This window comes from Corvus kubaryi, unplaced genomic scaffold (assembly GCF_017639235.1).
Source record: "Corvus kubaryi isolate FWS band 111438036 unplaced genomic scaffold, C.kubaryi_AGA036_p1.0 37398, whole genome shotgun sequence".
NCBI classification, from domain to species: domain Eukaryota; kingdom Metazoa; phylum Chordata; class Aves; order Passeriformes; family Corvidae; genus Corvus; species Corvus kubaryi.
Window position 1 is genome coordinate 29,266,800 of NW_024581137.1, and position 17,124 is coordinate 29,283,923.

General features: G+C 36.9%; 1 protein-coding gene across 3 annotated transcripts in view; it reads right to left on the bottom strand.

Moving 5' to 3' along the window:
* Positions 1-11,866: 11,866 nt before the first annotated feature.
* Positions 11,867-17,124, bottom strand: part of AHR (aryl hydrocarbon receptor) — a 62,601-nt gene continuing 57,343 nt past the window's right edge. For all 3 annotated transcript variants that reach the window (XM_042044463.1, XM_042044465.1, XM_042044466.1), the window contains one exon: positions 11,867-14,973. In XM_042044463.1, coding sequence (XP_041900397.1) covers positions 14,818-14,973 — 156 coding nt within the window. In that variant the 3' untranslated portion in view covers positions 11,867-14,817. The remainder of the gene's footprint in view (positions 14,974-17,124) is intronic.

The following is a 17,124-nucleotide window of genomic DNA, read 5'->3' on the forward strand; positions in this document are numbered from 1 at the left end:
GCTCTCAGCATACAGCAGAATCCAATTAATGTAATAAATCATGATAAACATAGATTCAAGTAGGAAAGGGGGCTTTCACAAAACTAATCAAAGCAATGAGGAAAGACTGCTAAATGGGTCAAGGGAATAAAGCAAAATATTATGCTATAATTACACTAAACACAAAGAAGGAGTCTGAAGACCTGACCATACCTGGCATCTGTTGGGACCCAGATGTCAGAACATATCTACAATGTTCTACAAAGTTTAGAGTCTGGCACAAGTGGTCAGTGGCTCTATGACTTTAAATGACAGTCATCCTGAAGCAAAGTATGTTGTACAAAAAACAACCCTGAAGTAAATGACTTTTCTGGCAAAGATCGTGTTGGTATTTCAGGTAAATCAGACAGTGTTTATAAAAAAAATGCAGTAAAACCTTAATGAATGCCTCTGAATTTGGCAAAAAGCCAAAGCAAAATGCTGTAGCACTGCTTTTCAGAGAAAGTGAAGTTATTATTCACTTCATGGGTGTGGGATAATTGTTATGCGCTTCTTTGAAGCCAAACTTTTTCAAAGGCAATTTAAAACATCAAGTAAATTGCATGTGTTTCAAAAATAAAATACCTCTTTTATTGACAATACAGACATTTGGCCAGGAGGAAATCTATAAAAGGAGTAGATTTACTGGAAGAAATGATAGGAGGATTTTCTAAAGATTGGAACTCTGTAAAATACAATTTTTTGGTTTTTGGTGATTTTTACTGCATCCATTCTAAAAAGAGTATTTCAGTGGGAATTTGGTTCCTACATATTTATCTATCTATCTATCTATCTATCTAAAACTACCTGATTCCCCTGTGACCCAGACCTTGGTAAGAGATAGTTCTCAGCCTTATTCACTTCATAGGGGAGATGCAGATTCTCAGTACACTCTTTGAAACCTCTCTACCCATATTTTAGCTTTATTGAAAGTCTTCTCTTGGATAGATATCCTGAATTATTTAATCACTTGCAACAGCTAATATAAGAGTTTACATTCTGCACATGTCCCAGGTGAGTCTTTCACACAGTTCTTGGAATTTTTTTGAGTCATAGATCAATCAGTTTGTAAAGCTGCGAAGAATTGTCCACAGAATTTTTGGCCTGGTCAGCAAGCTTGTCTTTAGCCAATTACCTCATCTGCAAACAGAAAGTCTCTTCAGAATGAGAAATAGGAGATAAGAGGGGAACAGTTATGGCAGAGCTTCTATTGGAGAAGTGGATTCATCATCTATGAAAGATATCCAGCACTGTCCCGGCTAGCTGATGCTACCCAGAAACACACAAGGCAAACTCTTAAGGGATCACAATCAACTTTAAAACACTTTGCTTGAAAAATACCTCTTAAAAAACGTTCTTCTTCCTCACCAGGCCAGAGATCTGAAGCAAAAAGAGCAAGCCTAGAAAACTAAGCTGAGTGCCAGCAGTTCTAGCAGAGGTCGAGTGCTGGGATCACTGTATCTGGCTTTCGTGCCTGCCTAAGGCAGCCTGCACTGACTGCTGTAACACCCACTGGTACTGGCAGACAGCTGGCATCCCTGCCACTGTAAAAGCTTTCTGGTCAACTTTCATATCCCCTGTCACAGAGAGGGCAACAGGCAAGATGCCACAGGCAGCAACAAATGGATGATTCCCAAGGACTTCTGCTGACAGAATACTTAGAAGCAGGATACAACCTAGCTGAATGTGTTGGATAATTGATCAAATGAGTTTATATTGAAGGCTGAGCACCAGAGGCCAGAACAGATGCGCTGTCATGGGATCACATTTGGACATAAGTTCTGTGTTTTCTTTAGTGAGAGGAGATTGGCAGTTTCTTGTACATAAAAATATAAATTGATTCTGCATTCCAGATGCTGTGGTGATACAATGAAGTCTTTCCAGTTTTAAAAAGTTTTATTGCAACAACATTGACCGATTATGGGCACAAAAGGACTGTGACCAGGGGGTGGATTAGAAAGATAAGAAATTACTAAATTCAGTTTTCCCCTCTTGATTTCCATGTCTGTGAGAGGGTATGTAAATCAAACTGATTGCCTATTAACATGTTAAACAAATCCACATGCTGATCATGTCAGAATGTAAAAGGAATGTAATTATTTATTAATTTTTTCTTCCTAAGTGCTTCTCAACAACATGCAGATGCCCCAGTGTGACGGTGATTCCTATATCTGGAATAGGCAGCAGTCTCTCCTGGCCTCCCAGCTGCTTCTGTAAAAGTTGTGAAATTGCTTATGTAGATATTTTGGATAGCCTATAGCTAAAATGGCACTATATGTCTGTGTTTAGGTCCTTGAATATCTTCCAGTGTGTCATTCATCGACGTGCGTAGGAGATTGAATTTAAGAGTCCAGAATTTCAAGATTTATTTGTGTAACCACTAGCTATGTATACCCTGAGTAATTAAATGGCTGATCTTGATCTTATACCTTAGTCATGCTTTTGATATTCTGTAAAATACAGAATAAAGCTACATCTAGTATTACATCTGGTAACAGATCTGTTCCATTTCCAACAGTGAAGTATTTCAAATAGTCACTTTTCATTACTCTGACTAAAGAGCAGAATGGATGATGACATTATCGCTGAGCAAGGAGGAAAAGATGCATACCAGTAAGACTGTGTCAGTAGATTGCTAATTGCTGTGTCAGTAGATTGCAAAGGTTTCAATTTCTCAGTGAAGAGCAGGGATTATATTCTTTGAAACTACACAGATGCTGAGGAGAGGCTGAATGGTTGAGGAAAAAATAAAATAGAAAGGAGGAAAAACATAAAAGTTGATTTCTCCACCTGCAGAAAAGATAATCTTCCAAAGGTGTTTAGAAAATAAAGCACTTTTTTTGTTCTATTGCCTCAACCTCTTCAAATAGTATATCGTCATTTATGAAAAACATCTGCCAGTTAGTGGCAGGACTGAAATGTGGAAAGATCTGTGGTTTTGTTCTACTGTCATTATTTTCTATCTTCCCTTCTTTGATGCCAGAATGGCTGTAGCAGAGATCAGAAAACTAAGGTTAAAAAATCCCACAGTCAGTGTTTTCGAGGCTATATATTCATTTCTAAAGTAGGCATAAGAGCTTTTCTCTGTTTTGCATGTATGACAATCATCTCCAGCTTCAGAGGCAGTAACCATTCCTGCTGGGATGGGAGCAAAATTAGGAGACCCAGAGGTGACATTCAGAGCCAGAGACTGCCAGAATTGTTTTAGGTGTATGTGGACAGCACAGTTATTTTTGCAAATATGTTCTGTATTTTTCTACATGAACAGGCAAAAGTGATCTCTATCCTGAGGCACAGAGTTCCTAAGTAAGGTAGGCCACTTCTAAACTCACCTGTCAGCTTTAAACAAGGTAATTTTCTTACCTTGCAGACTGAACTAAATCCACTGTGACTGGGCCTGCAGGTGAGGAATAACAGTCAGGGTATAGACACTGACAGGGATAGAGGGGAAGACAGAAAGTGAGTGGGTAAATCTATACTTATCTTTTTGTTTGTTTCGCCTATAGGCCAAAAGGATTCCACAAAACATTGACAGAAATATTTAGAAGTGGCAAATATAGGATTTCCTTGCAATTTTGGCAAAGAAGCTGAGATAACTTATGCTGCAGTTTGACAAGTTCCATAAGGTAAAAGAATACCATGCGCAAAGAAATATGTATGTTCAGCTGCTATGAGAACATCTTGATGATAGCTGAGAACACCTGCTGCAGGCTGAGATATGACACACAAAGGCTGTGAGCTAGGGAGTAAACACCTTCCTTTTTCAATTCCTCTGGATGGATTTTGAAATGTTTGTGTGAGTCATTTCCAAAGGTTTTGTATGAATTTCAAAAAACACATGAAACCAAAAAGAAAAAGCGATTTGGCAGGCAGCTGTGAGCCCTTTAAAAGCACACAGGCAAGCATCCACTCTTGGGCTGTGCACACACGTTTTTCTCATAGAATGAAAGGCCCCAGTCATGGACCAAGTAGAGTAATGAATAAAAGATAGGAGAAATCCATTAAGCCATATAAATTGTTTTCAGAGTACAAGCTAGCTCAGTCTAGGTCTGAGTGTCCTACACAACGGCACCTCTAACTAACCCCCAAGGGACCACTGCTGGATGTTCTATTATTCCTCAGGCTTCCTTAATATTTTGGTCTTTCTTGCACAGTTTTATCTAACAGCTCCCTGCTGTATGCTCATCAGTCAGATCTCCCTTACCTTTTTGTCTCAATTGTTTGGGAAATGCAGACTGTCAACCCTTTCAAAGGATGAAGAAAACAAGAAATTCTTAATGGTGGAGAAAGAGATGCTGGATAGGCATTTGACATGAGTTTTCAACATAATGTTCTGCAAAACCAAACCAATACAAATCTGGCATGCATAAGGAATTTCCTCATATAAAGAAGGAGGCAAGAGATTTTCCCATATATATATGTCTCTAATATGATGAACAATCAATTCAACTAATGTCTCTTTGTCCAGCACTGACATAATGGACTACATTCACTTTGAGAAAAAAAAACCAAAACAACCCCAAACCCCTTAAAAACCCAGCATGCTGAAAGAAAAGTATTTTCAAAACACAATAAAAACAATGGGCTTGTATTACAAGGGGAGGTTTTTATTGAAGAATTATTGTGTCAAGAAAAAAATAATAGCTCCTCACCTGCCACTTCTGCTGGATCATTCTATTACTTTTTACTTGTCTGTTCATACCAATTATTTTATAGCATGGTGTATGGAAATACCAATCCCTGAATACATACTGTTCAAATTGACTAAGGGTGATCGTCAAGAACTATTTTGTTGTGTGCCTGGCTGGAAGGCAGTTTCTTGAGATAGCTACATAGAGGCTAGAAGGAAGAAATGAAGAGGAGAAAAATATAGGATAAATGAAGGGAAATCTTTCTCAGAGGGAGAGACCTACTGGGCTCTTGCATGACTTGGAGGTACCACAGTTGCCCTAGTCAGACAGATGAAGCTTTTATACAACCATGAGGAATCCTGTTCCATCAGTGAGAGGAGAGAGATGATGTAAGAGATCTTTGCATCATTCTGTGATTGTAGTGTTTCTGTTTGCTGTTGCAGTTGATTGAAGTTAATCGGATGATGTACTTCTATTACAGGCTCTGCAGTGAAGTAGCCATTTTGAAGGTTCCTGACTGATAAGTAGAGATTAAACAATTTGACCACAAGCTATAGAAAATTATAGGTCATAGTTGTTTATGCAGCTCCCCAGGAAACACCCAGCAGAATGATGACAAGACTTTTCACAAGCAGGGTACAGAGCACAATATAGCTGTAATTCACGGCACTTGACTATTTTTAGTTTCTAGTGCTTAAAAAGCAGGCTTTGAGACATTAAGAATCTGAAAAATCAGAACAGGATGCAATTTATCCTGCAAGGCCAAAAATGTTAGCCTAAAGATCTCTTTAATGTGATCTTAATGGCACTGTACTGACATTTATCTGATGTGAATGATTTTATTTAGGCAGACTAACAAAAAAGATCTTGAAAGCCACAGAGCCTGCACTGTGGTTACAAATGAGTATGATCCCAGAAGCAGATAAGTAGCTGATTTGCTCCCAAATGTGCAGGATCTCAAAATACATTAATGGTGTGTGAGACTTTTTTAATCTTCAGCCAAGAGTTACTATTTTTTCTCCTTCTGCTACTAGGCAAAATGTGCCTGGACATTTTACAGTGTGTCATAAATTAAAGAACACCAAAGGGGCCTTTCCTCTTTATTATAGCAATCTACACCAAAGCCACAGTCTGATTTTATATTGTAAATAGAACAACATATCTGGTTTCTAATTCCAGCAAGCTGAGCAGCTAGTTGTTAATGTGGCTCTGAGAAAGCATTTCATGCATGATTTAAGAAGCTGAGTGTAGATAATTGTGTCTGAAATTATACCACTAAAAATACAGTATGGTAAATGAAAGGTCAAATACTATTTCTTGAGGGATGGAAGAAGGGTCCTCCATCATTTATTGCATGTAGTTTTTAAAGAAGTGTTTCTCAAGTTTTAGGTTAAAACTAGGAGGTTATAAAAGGCTCCAAAGACATAATGGGTGGAAGAAGTATGTAGAAGTTCTATTCGTCTAATGTGAGGAGTGACAAGGGAACATGAGTGGGCTGTAGTACGTCACTGGGTATGTTTATCTTAGCCAGAGAATTGCTACCTACCTCTCACTGCTGGCAGTGGCTTCATTTCTGCTGGGCAGGAGAACTGACTCAGGGTTGCATGAAGATTGACAGCCCAAAATGTTGAGAAAGATTGCTTTGAGGGAACACATGACTCAGAAGCAACTGGAAAAGAGAGAGCAGAGCTATTGCCATGTTCTCAGGATGCAGGGGGCAGAGAAGGAAGATTGATGACAAGGGACTTGCCAAGTGTGCTGTAAGACTGACAGTCAAGGCCTAAAAAAAAAAAAAATCCTCTCCTCTAAAGTTGAATAAAGGACTGATATGCAACAATTCCCTCTATGCTGCAAAGCAAGAAAGGCTATTTAAGCTAACACACATAAACATGTATGTTAGTTATCTGTGTTATTTTCAGCGCTCTGAGCTGCTGTAGCAGGAACCACTCACCAATATGCCATGGGTAAAGAGAGCAGCTGCCAGAGCAAGGAACAGAGAGCAGTGAGAAGTTGCAAAGAATGGTAGCAAAGAAGTTTGGAAAAGCTACAAGCAGAGAAGCAGCTTACCTTACTGTTCAAATTGGGTTGTGTTACCCAACAGATTTTATCGATTGAGGGCTGCTGCTGAAGTGATATCTCAAAGTGGACAAGAGTGTACCTAACAGTTGCCACATCAGAGGAAAAAAGATTCTAAAATATTTGGTATTTGCTTTAGGCATTAGGTGTTATAAATCATCCTGTTTAACCAACTTGTTGGAATTTTCCTGCTCACTCCCCCTCCCCCTTCCCGCCCAAATAACAACTGCTAGGTGATCTGTGTCTGCAAGCATGGGAGTCAGCTCATTTGGAACATTGAATAATTCAGATCAGTTATTCCAAGTTCCTGGGTGGAAGTTCAGCTGGTGTATTTGTTGTGAGGATCCACATTTGAATGTAGTCCTTCCTGCTGCCAGTTGAGCCCGGGCAGAAGGCTCGTCCTAGAACCACAAGGCTGTTGCATAAGACGGAGTCACCAGTCAGACAAGTCTGGTCTAGGAGCTTACAGTTGGCTCTGGGCCCTGTGGTGTGAGCAGCACTTAGCACTGTGGATCTCCCTGCAGTACCTGTAATGAGTACAGGTACTCCCTGCAGTACCTGCAATGAATCCTTGGCAGCAATGCTGAACCATATTTGTCCTTTGTATATCCTATTAGTGACTTCAGCTACTGCGCAGTGCTGCTGCAGGAGTCTGCCTACCTTGCCCTGATGAAACAGGCAACTGCTCCAGCCATGAAGCAACTGTTCTTGCTCTACAGACTCTGATAGGCTAAACTCTTCATCTACCTTTGCTGTCTGTCAAAGGGATTTCAAGACACTCTCACAGTATACTTTGGCCCTTTCTGCAGAAGCTGCACAGTTGTCTTCATTCAGAAGCAGCAGAAGCTAAAAACTTCATTGGTAATATCTAAACAGTAAGCCCAAATTGGTCTCATTCTACTGGTATCTATTGGAGTAGGTTCTGTAAGATTTATATGACCCCTGAGAGTGGGTAGGGGTGTCCACTAATATACAAATACTCTAGATCTAAAAATAAATAAAAGCAATGAAAAATATTCAGTGCTACACCTACTCAGATCTGGATCTTCTGCCACATATTTCACTTTTGTCCAGATTATAGCTTAGAGAGCAATGGGCATGCTGAATTCAAAGCACTTTGAGCTTCCACAAGTTTTGAAGTCACAGCTGAGTCAGAAAATCTGTATCTTTCTCATCTGTAACAAGAAGCATTTTAAATTATGGTTTTAGGTGTCTGCAAAAAAAGGAAGGAATGTAACAAACTTGATAAATGTGACTTCACACAGTTATATTTGAGGGAAAAAGTAATAGCTTAGAAGATTTTGATGAGGTTTATCTACATTCTTTAAACTGATCATTTCCACATTTTTGCTGCTTAATAATAATATTCTTGGTCTGAAGCTCTTATGATTGTTATTTCACTTTGCAATATTAAAATTGAAACATAAAGTTAGCAAAACTTTTCTTTGCCTGAGAACTTCCTTTTATTTATTTTATTAAGAACTATTGAGGGACTGAAAGTAGATTTGAGCCATAAAGCTAAGTACATAAAAGTTTATGTACTGATTATAAGTCTAGGTCTGAAGTTTAATGCAGATCCTTCCTTATACTGAATGAGGTGTCACAGGCTCTTATTAGCCTTTCAAGGTTTGATTAAATGCCAGTATAATTAAAACATTCTTTGGCACACAATCATGTGCCTTCATGATCACAGGCTGCTCTGCCTACGTGCATGTGCACGTTACACAGCACTGCTATCACCACCCACCAGGACACACAAAAGCTACACCATTTTGTTTAGTAATTTTAGGTACTTCTGCAAACAAAGGACTACTCTATTTTTTATCATGATTGGCAGTACTGTGAAGTCCTGACCAGCTCTTGGCATTGTATTTGAAGCTCCACTGGGAAAAAGTCATTCTGCACTTACTTTACAGTTCCATTTATAACTTGGAAGAGCAACTTGCATCTTCTGTAGAAAAAGATCTGAGAGACAGTTATGTTTACAATATTGATGAGAACTTGCAATATACATGCCTCAAAAAACATACATGTGAGTATGGACAGCTAAAATGAAAGAGAATAAACTCTCCAACGAGGCCATTTGTAGCATATTTCAGCTGCAGAGATCCTTCATCTACTGCAGATGTGAAACCAAGTATGAAGGGTTTTTATTTTGTTTGAGGGCTTTTACATTTAAACCTCCATCCAAACTGATAACATTTCTCCCCTCAAGAGAATGAAAAAGATGCTGATGAAGAGGTGAATGAATGTCCTAATTGCTGGGCCACAGACTATCCTGGGAACCCAGCACCTCCTCCTGAAGAATCCAATCGTCTTAAGTTCATGTCCTAGATCCTACACCAAAGGATATATCCCTTGCTCTCTCACGCTCTCTGTTATTCATGAACTACTTGTTCCAAGTGGAACAACTTAAAAGGAGAGACTTTTTCATTTCAGCATATCCTATGAACCACTATGGAGACCATTTCATTCACATCCCAAAGCCAAACAAGGCAGAGGATAGAGCTAACTTCTTTTGCTTGCCAATTAGTTCTTTTTGACAGACTTTCTGTCTGCTTTCTGTTGGATAAATTCTCTCGTTATGTTTTGAAACCCCTTACTGGTTTGGGCCCCGCAGAGATGCAGGAAACACCTGATATGCAACTTTGAGGGCTTGGTAGCCAAGTAGCTCGGTGCTGCCACGATCTGAGTGGCTATGGCATATCAAGGCAGCCAAGTAAGGACTCTGAAGATTTAAATTTTGGTCTTTAAAAAATGAAGGATTATGGCTTAGAAACTAGAAAATAATACAAATACCTTCAAACACCTTTGAAGTCCAGTGAGTGTGAAACCATCCTTTCTCTTCCTGCACCTCCTCCTCAAAATTTTACTGACAAGTGTCACAAATAAATTTCATAGTTTCTTCTAATTTAGCTCTTACTTTTATTAACAAGGAGTTGAGTTCCTCTGGTTTATATCATGTACCAACAGATGCCCACTACTCTGTGTTGTGGGAAGTCTGCCTGTCCAAAACCAGCAAAAAGGAGAAAATTTGATCAAAAATTTTCATTCTGTAAGTATAGGAGGGACTTTAATATTTATTATTATTATTGTTATTACCATTATTATTATTATTATTATGCAGCATGAAGGATTCCAATTAGTCCCAACATGCCTCAGGCTTCCTCTACTGTTTTTATAATTTATTTTTTCGATAATGAAACTTCTCAAACTTAGTTGTATAGGTGATGATTATGATCATATAGAGTCTTCAAAACATGTTAAAAAAGCTGTTGAAGTCATTAATTTTGAAATTAAGTAAGTTAGTAATTAATAAAAGTTATAAGCAGTGTTGTTTATACTTTTACTTGCATCCAGGGAAGATTAAAGAGAAGATAAGAGCCTGTTGGCTTCAGCATAAATCATAAAAATGTTTAAGGTTGAGGAACCTCTCCTTTTCTCAAAGACTACCTTCTTTGGAAACTAAGTGTATATAGCTTTATTTAATACTAATACTATAACATTGTATTTTGGACATTGAATAGAAAAGTCAGGTTATTAAGAAGAAAACTCATCATCTCATAAGACTGATAACATCTTTGATTTCACATATTTGGTTGAATCTTTGAAATTTTTTTACTTAGATACTGATGCCTTAATATAGTTCTTCTTTACTTGTCAGGAAGACAAACTTCAAGAGATAAGAGGAATTATAGAATGTGGGTTCACGAGAAGAATCAATGCACCAGAACTTGCTAGAGTGAAAGAATGGATGTCTCTCTCTAGAGCTGGCTCAGATTCATTGATAAGTAATCAAAGTGAGAATTGCTTCCTGGAGGGAACGGAAATGAAATGGGGGAAAGTGAACAGTGCCCCATGCTGGAAATCATGACGTGTTTAGACAGCACAAAGTATACAGTGGGGGGGAATTTCAATATTAGTTTTAAGTGTCAACTTGTATTTTAGATGTCTAAAGCTGTTTTGCTCTTGTATTACTTATTTAGAACTACAACTGTCAGCTAGTAGGGAAGGATGCCTAGGCAGAGAGGGAAGAAGGCAGGAAGATAATTTGCCAAATTAATCAATGACAGAATAAAAATATTAGAAGTAGAATCAGGCTCCTACTCTAAACAGTAGAAGTAACTCTAATTAAAAAGCCAGTTCTCAGATGAACAAAATCATCCGCGAATAAAACAGCTCTCAATTTAAGTGTGTGAGTGGAAGACATGGTTCCTCACTTGGAAGATCTCCAACAGAGCTATTTGGAAAAGCTTCCCTCTGACAGAGCCTTGTGTACTATCAAAAAATTGCCTGAGCTTTTGATGCAGTGCCCTACGGCTGGTTTGGTGTCACCATGGTTTTTAACTTTCATGCTGAATTAGAGCAAAGAAGAAAAAAACTTCATAAATCATAAAGAAAATGGCTTTCCCCAGAAGTATCTCCTTCCTTCAAACAAAACTGGACAGTAAGGTTGTATACTTCTGGGAACAGGCTGATATGTGGCATGAAGGTGCACATTTAACAAATGCAACAGACTACAAAGAAAAGGATGACCAGTGTTGCTTATATTACTGCTTGATTATTTCCAGATGTTACCTTATAGATTTGCAGTCTTATTGAATTATTCTTGTACCTTAGCATGTCTTTTTGTGCAGTGAAAGAAGAGTAAACAATAGGACTGACATACAGAGTTCACAGCCTAGTATTGATTCTGAATAAGACATTTGTCTTAATGAATTTTACAAGACAGTGGTGTAGTTCAAGCCAATTAAATTCTTGTCCATCATGTCACTAAACTGAAGAACCACTGTAAATTTGGTAAACTGCATAGGGAATTACAGTGAAACATTTGATTTAGCATTACAAATGATTTAAAAGATTATAATGCAAAGCCAACATACCACACAGGAAACAGTAATATTAGCAAATATTATTAGAAATAAACAAATTGTTTTCTTAACCTAATGTCACTACTTATAAACTAGCAATAAACAGTAAATACCAATGTAATTTAAGTACCAATGGCCAGCTACAGATCACAAAAGAGAACATACTTCTTTTCAGCAGCATCAATGCAGAAATCTGTTCCTGCCTCAGTACTGTTCAACTGTGAATTTACTGTGAGTAAGCAATGAATATAGGAGCCTTCCAACTACTAATTGTGGCTTGCTATTTACAAACTTTATTTATAAACTCATTTTCATGCAAGTATAAAATACTAATTCCATGGACAAATACACATTTGTTCACCACTCTAAATTATATACATTGTATTTGCATCTAATATTCAGAGAAGTGCAAAGTCCACAGTGACGTAAATAACAAGTTTTGTAAACTATTTTAGATGACGAGCTCTCAAAAGATATTAGTAACCATATGATAATGTATTTTTTGTATACTGCTGAAATCAAACATTTTTGTAGTAAAAGAACATACATTTCAGCTACATTCAAGTGAATATTTTATTACAATGTATTATGTCTTACAAACTTTAGTGGAGATGAGCAAGAGCGCTACAGAACCATACCTTAACGCAAGAGGTGTATTGCATGGTATGTGCAGGCATAGCAAAGGAGAGAGAAGAACTGGGAAGTAAAACAAGGTAAGAAAACTTGTACAAAAGCGGAGAGTAATACTGACTAACACTGGGTTATAATCTTACTTATAACAGACCTGAAGGGCTAATAGAGATCCAATTCAAAACCACCTGTGCACTGTAGGTACAGTTTGGTGCAGATCAAGAGTGCGCTAATACAGTCAACGTTGTACACGTAAGATAATGCACAAAATGTGCTGATATGCATATAAACAACTAACTTGTTTACATTAAGTAGGGCAGCACAGTTGTAGTACTGCATCCTTGGCACTTAGTGATAGGACAACAGGTATTTGGTTTAACTAAATTCATAAACAGGATATATAATGGTTTGTAAGATGGAACACATACATTATCCCTTTCAACCTTCCGGTTTTACAGCATTTTTCTAATTTTCAAGTTCAAATGCAGACATGATACACTAGCTAGATATGGAAGACGCTTCAGATATTGGCTTAAAACAAGACCTTCAATAAAAAAAATAGACAGAATGAAGGATTAAGTCAAATGATATTATGTGAATTTGTTACAATTATCTTGTGCTGAAAACAAAATCTGAAACATTATAAAAAAAAAAAAAAGAGCCTTATAATAAAACCCACAACATCTTTATGGGCTTTTCCTGAATAGTTACTGCTTCCTTAATGTCCCTTTCACATATGCTAATTTCACTTAAAAGAACTGCTGAATTTATTAATCTGAAAAGTTGTAACTAACAGTTAGAAGTTTGGCCTAACGTAGCACATCACACAAAATGGAAGAAAATAAGTTCTTCTTCAGAGAAAGCATGTTTCAGCTATGAAAGGATTCCAATTTCAAGTGATTGTCCTTTATTAAACAATATTAACAACTGTCTGGAGGGAGCCAATTTACTTTTGCCTGTTTCAAACAAACTAGCTAAATTGCCATTTTACATTATATTTAACAAATGTAATAAAATTGTTCTTAACATATAACGATGTAACACTTTAAAATTAACTGTTTAAAATATTTTACAAAGACATTTTATTATATATATGAACTATACAACACACAAGAGTATGAAATATTTTGAACATATACACATTTCTGTATTTTTCAAGGAGATTATTATTTTGCACCAAACATTGGTGTCTGAAATTTGAACAGTCCTCAGAAAAAGCAAAACAAAACCCCAGAATGTTTAGTGGATATGTTTAGTTTGGCTTTTTTCCTGAAAATAAAACCTATTACAAGGAGAATTTCTCCAATTACTTTTTTCTTTCCCCAATTTCATATTTTGCACAAAGCTTTACAAATGGATCAACATACACAAGAAGAATAACCTCTCTGTTCTTTGCAGTGCAATTTGCCAGGGATAAAACTGAAACCAAACTGACCCTTATCCCACTATTAACATTGAAAATTGCAGTCAAAATAATGTCAATACCAATCACTATTGAGACTTCTTTACCCCTTTTATTGAAAATGCAATCCTTTTCAATATCCATTTTAATGAAAATATTTGCATAGAACAGCCTTGTATTATTTCTAAAGAACATTATGAGCATTTTAACACAAGATAAGGCACATGTTTTTCAGCATTAATAATCTAAAACTAATCCTGAGGATCTGCTCCTCCCCCTCAGCAAAATCTGCTTTTTAATATACCCTGTATTGCCTGAAGAAAGCAGAAAAGCAGTATAGAATAAACTCAAATTCTTTAGCTGAACTAAATTCAGAACATTAGCAACTCCTGATAATAGTGTAACAAATCCACAGATGAATTAAGTCACTCTCTAAACAAATAAGGAAAGGAAAAAAGACACAGCCAGTAGCACTGTAGATGTTAGCTAAAAGTTCACAATCTAGAGATGACATTTATAGTGAGTTTTGCTAAAATAAGCTCCCATCAGAAACAAGGTAGCTAAATTGTGAGGCACTTAAGGTTGACATGAAAAGGAGGAATGCAAGGGGTCTGTTTCATAGAAAACCTGAAGTTGCATATCATATCCTTGTATTAAGCCTTCTATTAAAGTGCTAGAAATGGAGACTTAAAACAAAAGGATTTAAATATAAAATAAGTGATTAAAGAGCTTAGTATGCATTAAAATTAAGTGCTTTTGATTCTCATTAATTTAGAGCTTTTTAATAGTTTTTGAAAAATAAAGTCTGGAAATAATTCATGTGTGAAATCACCTTCCTTGTGCCATCAATGCTATTTGTAAAGTGCCCAATTATTTTCTAAAGAACAAAACCATTTGCCTTATCTTATGTTGTATAGCATGACATAGTCTGTAGTATGTATGTAATCCATACTTCACGGACACAGTCAACCTGATGCAAAACAGCACATGCATACTTTTAATCGGAAGATTCAATTTCACCTGTCATTCTCAAAAGCCAGGTCTTAAATTACATATCCACCCGTATATAGTGCAATCAACCTCATATTCTCAAAATGCAATTTAGCTGTTAAAGTCTGATGCTCAAAGAGAGACTTAGCAGAGCAACCTGACGCCCAGACAAAATCACAGATGGAGCTCTAGATCTGAATCAGATAAATCCACTAGATGCCAAATCTGAGAAGGATCTGGGTTCTTTTGGATGATGAAGAGGCTGAAGATGTGTGGCAGTCTGTGCATTACTGATCACATCTAACTGAGAGGGATATGATTCGCTTACATTTCCTCCATTGAAACCATTTTGGAACTGGCAGGAAAAAAAGAGAATATAAATGGTTAGCATAGGAAACCAATTTATTTATAAGTATTTAATAATCCTCCTAAAGACACATTGGATGAGATCATCTTAAAATACATTGATTAGGTTTAATTGCTTTTTTAATGATGAATAATGAGAAGTTAATTTGCATTAAAGTAGGGACTGAATCATCAGTGAATCTTACCCATGTTGAAGTCAATGGGAGCCATATTTCTGGCTAAGTAAAGAAACAATTCTCTTATCTAAAGTGCAATATAGTTTCTATTTTTAGAAAGTACAGTCTGACTGAGAACTCCTAATTGTCACATCCAGCTGTTACATTTTAAAAGCAACCTATTTACATCTTTCCATGCCTGCAGTGGGATCCAGACATTACAGCTCTTCCAGGAATGCACATGCAGTCCTATCCATAACCTGAAGCATACTGTGTGCAATCCACAGGCTGAAATGTTGCAGGGTGGGCTTTTTGACAGTCTTCATACTGACAATGCCAAGTAAGAGCAATGAATGGCTTTCATCAGTCTTAAAAAAATTGTTCCTAGGATTATTTTAATCACCTAATGTAATGCTTCCTGTCATGCCATGGACTTTATCTACAAAATACTCAATTCGGTCATGCAAAGAAAATACAACAAAGTATTTTAAACATTTCCATCATCTCTTTAGGAGCAGCTTATATCATAAGTACTCATTCATTCAAGATTTGTCTTTAAGAACATGTCTCATACATTCATTCATCCATCTATCAAATTATGCTGGGTATTAGTTCTTTTTTTTCCTTCTATGCAAACATTGAAATTTGACTAACTGTGCCCAATTCTTCTAACCTTTTAAAAACAATTATGTTTTTTATCAAAGCTGACACACTTTTAAGAGCATACACTAGGATTATTTCTGACAGAAACAGGTTATTTTAATATTCTTCATTAATAAGATGGCCATGCTCATTAAATTTTTTAAGAATGCTCTCAGCACAGAATCAAGTACTTAGGAAGGTTTCTCCTACTTAATAAAGGAATACTGATCCTAAACAAGCAGCCAAACTATCACAGGCATTTCTGTCCTTCTCCATCTCTGAAAGTGATTTTAGACTACATTGGCTATGTTCCCACCACAATTAAAAGATAGGCAGAAGGTCAAGGCACAATAAACCCTTCTGGATTTCTAATCCCATAGTCTTTTCATGTAGAAATCGATGGGAGTTAGAAGTCTGAAAAGATACCAATCATGGCTTGGATAGCAACATCTGTCCTCTCTCTGAACTCTAACCACTGACAGGGATGTCAGCGTGCTAAACCCAGCCACCAAGACTGCCCTACTTTGGTTTGGCTGTGTGAATGTGGGCTCAGACAGCAGTATCCTATCTGCTTATTCACAAGAGGCTTCTGCTTATGCAGTGCTACCCAGCCCTACAGCATGGGAATACCCTAACAAGAGGGGCTGAATTTACCTCTGAACAAATTAAGTAAGGACAATTTTTCACAAAGTGGCTCTTGTTCATTTTTTTACAACAACAAACTGAATGTCCTATTATTATTGCAGCACAGCATTCTATTAAATATGAAGCAATAGACATAATTTTTTCAGAGCTGCTGTCTCAGGCATTAAACGTTTTATAGACAGATGTGAAGAAAGTGCAAGGAAGAAAATAAAAAAATAGGGGTCATAACAAAAATGATTAAGGCAGTGTAACAACAAAATAATCTGCAACATAAATGCAATTGAAACCAACCATTAAAAATAAAGAAATGGAATTAAAAATGCAATGGCTGTTCAAAACTGATACATGACACTAGTACAGCTTTTGTGAAAAGAGTAATTCTTTGTTATTATAAAAACAAACTTGGATGGCCCTGGAACTTCCCTGCAACACTATTAAGAAGCATTAAAAAAGACTGAACACCGAGCACAGCCAGGCAACGCACAGCGAAGCAGTGCTCAAGCTTGTGCACTGCAGTTTCTCAAAGTCACTTCATGCAATTTCAACCCTGGAAACTCAGGGAGAAGCCATTCATATTGCTGAGCTGTCCTGTATTTTAGGTAAATTTCTGCAATTCTGCAGTTGCATTCTTTTCAGCAGTGAAGCAATTTTAAAAAAGGGAATGTTTTGTACTTGTATTAAGCACGTAAAAAAATGGA